Source organism: Trachymyrmex cornetzi, unplaced genomic scaffold (genome assembly GCF_001594075.2).
Source record: "Trachymyrmex cornetzi isolate Tcor2-1 unplaced genomic scaffold, Tcor1.1 scaffold56, whole genome shotgun sequence".
NCBI lineage: Eukaryota > Metazoa > Arthropoda > Insecta > Hymenoptera > Formicidae > Trachymyrmex > Trachymyrmex cornetzi.
Genome location: NW_017299871.1, coordinates 1,803,869 through 1,809,729, shown reverse-complemented (window position 1 = coordinate 1,809,729; position 5,861 = coordinate 1,803,869). Strand labels below are relative to the sequence as shown.

Genomic DNA, 5,861 nt, shown 5'->3' with positions numbered 1-5,861 from the left:
ACGAACGACGCCCTCTGTCGTCTTCCGAGCGCAACTAATCGCGATAAGTCGTTTGGCGCTTCGAGCGTTTCGACTTTCGAGAATCGCAATTTCGCCTGCGATATTGTTCAAACCGGCGCTTCTGTTTCGTCATTACGCGCCGCGGTGGTTCTCGGAAATCGGGATCGTGTGTGTCTCACTCCGTGTATTTTCCGCGAATATTGCCGTCCAAATGTGAATTTCGCACGCAAGTCGTTCGCGAGTGCCCTGTGGGAAGATCGTCGCGAATCGTAACACGTTGAGTCGCACACGACCGTTATCACACGATGATCAACTTAATTTCAGAATCGCGATCGAATCGCCATGATGCTCCGTCTCGGTGATCTATTTCTGCCTCGATCGAATCCACGTATCTCAAGTGCGTTAAAACAAGAGTAGCAAACCTGTGATCGTCATCAGGTATATTGGCATATTGCTATATTCTGTACTTTGTTCTGTAATTTGTAATTACTGATTATATGCTTGTACTCCAATATATGTGTAGTAGCGTTTGGATCAATGTAACTTTTTCTTTAGGACGGAAATGTGAAAAGTGAAAATTTTTATGTATATGTGTATGTACATATATACATCATACAAAAAATTTTTATATTTTACGTTTCCGATCCAGGAAAAAGTTCCACGATCACTAATCACTACCCTGAATAAACAGGGAGAGCCGCCATTTTGTGATTCACTTTAATCCGTGTCACAGATGCGCGTTAGAGATTGAGAATTGTTAGATAAAAATTAGAATTCAGTCAATCAAAACGAAACAGCTTAAAATTAAAGTTATCTGATTAAAATTATCGAATCCCGGAGAAAAATGTTATATATATGGACATATATTTTATATATAATATTGTACATGTATAATTGTATATAAAATATCAATTTTTTAACATTTTTTCTCGGGATTCTAATCTCTAATTTGGAATCCTCGTCTTTAAAACGTAATATGATGCGGCTTTTTTATTTGGTGACACAAGTATCGTTTTATCTTTGATATGTTTCGTTTTACATAATATGATGCGCATGATATATTTATTTTATCCTTATTACTCACCGAATATTGAAGGATAAAATGATACATTGTGCGAATCATGAGTGAAAATTATGGAACGCATCCATAATTAAGGAAAAGTCCCAGTAAAATGTATCTACGTCTGGACACACACAAAATTTGTTATTATTAATTTCTGAAATGCTTTTTTTATTACAACATTGTAATTTAATTATATTCGAAGATTACAATTAAATCAATATTATATTTAAGAAAGCATTTATTTGAAATTCGTGATAATAAATTATGTGAAAAAAATACATTCTGGAAAAAAGCTGGTAGTGTTGAAAAGAATATTAGAATCGTAAAAATAGTAGAATTCATCATAAATTATGATTCATTAAGTTCGCCATTTTAGTATAAAGTTCCTTGAATTCAATTTGATTTTGAGATCTCTGCAATATCAACTATCGTTAAGACTCGATTTTTCATTATCAGCATTATTTAGTTAACAACTTATGGTTTAGATTGAATTTTACTTCGCTTGATGATAATGTAAAAATTTTGTTTTTCTAACTATGATTAGATTATTACTCACTATAAATCAATGGTTTTGTTTTTGGTATAATAAGTTTTATAATAAGTTTTATAAGTAAAAACTTGTTATAACATTTATAATAAAACTGCAATACAATAAAAAAATATTTATTGAAAAATGCTTTTGCATACAATTTCTATAATAATTATATAACATTATTATTAGATACATTTATTTTATATAAAAGTCTTACATATGATGTATATAAAAATAGATATTACAACTATTATCATAAAAATCTATATGTCTATAAATAGTAATCAATCTTTTAATCTTTCTCTCTTATAATATTTCTAATATATATTATATGATTTAATATTATATTTAGCAATTTAATTTATATTTAGCGATTTTTCGAGAATCCTAATTATATGATAATAAAGGATTTTTGATATCATTAAATAATAAATACAATATTTATAAGTAAGAGTCTAACATATAAATTTATATACGAGAAGTTAGACTCTTACTTGCTCTATATTGTATTTATTACCAATTATATGATATTAATTTAGTTTAATTAGCTAATGTAAGTGGAATTTTTAGAAATTATCCATTACAATTAAAATATTATTTGCGACTCGTCGCAATTTATTCTCATCAGCAAACGAACCAATTGTTCATATACTTCACGAATGTATAAACGATTCGTCACTGTCATTTAATTATTTCGCAATATTACCTAAAATCAGTCAATTTTTGTGGTGAAATCAGTATCACTTCGCAGTGTAATACTTCGCTTTTACAAAGGGCATTCTCGTCACGGTACCCTTATACGTTTTCCCTCGAACTTCGACCAATATTCCGCCACCGTATTGCGCTAAATCCGGTGGCATGTATCCCATAGCGATCGGCCGGCCCAAGGTCGGACTTGGTCCACCGGAAGTGACGCTGCCCACACGCTCACCTTCCGGCGTTAATATGGGCGCGCCTTCCCTGGCAGGTGGTCCTTGACCCAGTAAGAGCCCAACACGTTTCTTCGTCGTGCCCGTCTTGATCTGCGAAAGTATTCGCTGTGCGCCTGGAAAGTTCGCCTCTGCCCTTCGTCGTTTCGCTATGAGAAAGAGAGAAGATCGATATTTTGTAAAACTGCGATAATTCGCGTTTCGCGTGATAAAGTTTGAGAAGATTAAATAGGAGCAATGGAACTTCGTCGCTATTTAAAAGTGTTTAGAAGCGTTTAAAAGAGTAATTATGTTCAGATTCATGATCTTTACGAGACCATAGTATTACCGACTAGCCATGTAAGGGCAGCTTCGATTGGTGTGGTGTCCTCGTTGATATCGTGACCGTACAGACAAAGTCCAGCCTCCAATCTGCGAAAATAATTAGAAAAAAATATTAACAATTATAATTTATTATTATTTTTTCTTATACTTCATTATAAACATATTAATAGTTTTATTTTATTATATAGTTATACTTTGATATATTACTTGTTATTTACTTAAATCTTCTTAAATCATTTACACATATTGACATATTGTTAATTGCACGCTCAAAAAATATTGTTTTAAGACATGATATATCCGTTTTCTATACTAATTTACCTTAGGCTATCTCTGGCGCCTAAACCGGCCAGCTTCACGTCAGGAATCTCTAAAATCCTTTCGACTAGATTAATTGCGTCATTCGCAGGTACCGAGATTTCAAATCCGTCCTCTCCGGTGTATCCACATCGCGAGATTCTAATGCGACTGCCTGATACTTCAGTTTTGACGCTATTCATAAATTTTAGGCTTTGAAGATCTATCTTTACCAATGATTGGAGGACCGTTTCCGCTGTGGGACCTTGAAGCGCTATGAGCCCTTGCTCTAGGGGATCCAAAAAGTCGATATACACGTCTTTACCAACCTTTTTGAAATCATCCTGAAAGCAGAGGAGCTTATTTTCATTGTATATTGATTGCCAAAATGTGGAGCGTTCAAAAATTTTTACCTGACGCTCCAAAAGAAGTCGACTATCTTCGTCCCGTCTTCCTGCGTTAGATACCACAAAGTATTTGTCTTCATCGTCTTTGGTGATAATGAGATCGTCTAAAATTCCACCCTTACTGTTGGTGAAGACTGTCAAAGTCGCGGCACCTCTACTTAAATTCTTGAGGTCACACGTGGTAAGTGATTCCAAATATTCTCCGGCGTCTTTACCAGAAACGCACGTCTGCAGCATGTGACCAACGTCGAAAAGCGACGCTAACGATCTGGTGTGCAGATGAGACACTGCAATCGCCTCTCGATATTGTACCGGCAGTAGCCATCCGGCAAAATTGACGATTTTGCCTAAACACATTTAGAATAATTTATTTATAAATTCGTATGAAATGAGATAAGTGACTTTCTCAATTATTACATATTTTCTGGATTACATGATTTCTTAAAAATCACAGTACTAAATATCATAACAATTATCATAAAACGCATCCCGGAAAAGTTATCTTATGGTATTTATTTATTCGCGAGCATTTCTGTGCGATATAATTTGGTATAGATTGAAAGATATTATATTTAATTTAATATTGATAATTGAATCAGAGAGATTTGCAACTTGCCTTGCTTTTCCACATGAAGATCGTAAAGACAGGTCTTGCGAGCTTCCTTGATAACCGACGTTGATGACAGCCGACGATTTTCCCGGCGTGTCGTTTCGGCAGCTGCATGAGGTATCGTGGAATCGATCAAACAATTCGAACGCGACGTCGAACTACCACTAACAATAAGTCTTTCCTTGACCTTCGACAATGTAGCGACGCTGCAGGTGTCACGTACACTTCCCAAGGTATTTAGACATTTCTCGAGATTGTCGCAGATGATGAATTTGTCGCGAACGACGAAACGAAGCATGATGTTTCTTTCTTAATGCTTTGTCATTCACTAACTTGAGTAATACCGCGTAACTCAATGGTAAGCTGCTCTGTTGAGGTTGTGATGACCCCGCGTGATATTTGCTATCAGACTCGGATGTAGTTTCGAAACTTAAACGTTCAAGCGTTTAAATGTTTTAACAAGAAGATAATCTTATCACCATGCAATATATCATATCTTTCTAAAAAATTTAATTACTCAAGTCGTTTATAGTAGTGTCATTAATTTGTTAGAAAAAGTTTTAAAATCAATGTTAGATATTATTCTCTATTACTTATGTGAACCCTTGTGATATAAATTAATCTTTTTTTTTATTTTGAAAAATTTTGGACGTTATAAAATAATAAAATGTTTATAAAATAATAAAATGAGAGAAAGCAATGATGAGAGAAGTTTATTCTGTAATGTGTTTTCTGGGAAAACATTATGCAAAATTGATGAAGTAAGCCGTGTCTGCAAGTGTTTAACTACTCGATATCGTTACATGCTATAAATTACCACATTTCTGTTTACTCCTCTTGTTATCAGCTGGCAGTTAATTCTATCTCTATGTACGTAAAACGGGTGATGATACAAACTACAATCACGTAATAAATAAAACTATTAATGATTATGGGAAATTATTGTAGGTAGTCACAAGACTTGGAATGCTTATTAAATTTTTATTGTACCACGTAATAATAATAATAATAATATTAATAATAATAATAATCATGATCATCATCGCAATAATAAATTGTGATAATAATGACAATAAGAAATGGTAGTAATAATAGTAATAATCATTTATCATCGTAATAATAATAGTTTCGTAATAATAATAATAATAATAATAATAATGATACTTCATCATCGTCGGTAATAATCCAATGACAAATGTCAATATTTATATAGCGTGTCGAACGGAGAAACGATCTTAAAAAACGAAGATAGTATCAATGTTCGTTCGTACATTTTGTTTTTTTAGCTTCCGCCGTTTTTTATCTTCTCGCTCGCTCTCTTTAGGATCTCTTCTACCTCTCGCTCTCGCATCTTCCACACGCGCATTCTCACTCGACTTCGCTTCCTCTTTTATTTAATCTTTTTTTTTTTCGCTTTTAATCTCCCCTTTTCTCTCACACACACGCACACTTTCTCCCTCTGTCTCGTGTCTTACACAATTGATGCAAAATGTCCCTACACAGTCCGACGAATGTGTGTGTGTGTACGTTTTCCCGGTTATTCTCTTTAAATCAATCCTCACGATCGCATTTTGCTCGACGCTTTCCTCATTTTTTTTCCACCATTCCTCCTCGAAATTCGCTAGATTTCTTTTTTTTCTTTTTAAATCCTTGCACGTGTTGACACATTCACTCACACTGGTAAATCGGTTTGGTAGTG

The 5,861-nt window shown here is 34.0% G+C and overlaps 1 protein-coding gene across 1 annotated transcript; it reads right to left on the bottom strand.

Moving 5' to 3' along the window:
• Positions 1 to 2,192: 2,192 nt before the first annotated feature.
• LOC108765930 (aminomethyltransferase, mitochondrial) lies at positions 2,193 to 4,524 on the bottom strand. Its single transcript, XM_018514827.1, has 5 exons — positions 4,169 to 4,524; positions 3,559 to 3,899; positions 3,170 to 3,489; positions 2,853 to 2,935; positions 2,193 to 2,673 (listed from the first exon to the last, which is right to left on the bottom strand). Exons 1-5 carry the CDS (start codon positions 4,458 to 4,460, stop codon positions 2,336 to 2,338), a joined length of 1,374 nt encoding a protein of 457 aa, XP_018370329.1. The 5' UTR covers positions 4,461 to 4,524; the 3' UTR covers positions 2,193 to 2,335.
• Positions 4,525 to 5,861: the final 1,337 nt, after the last annotated feature.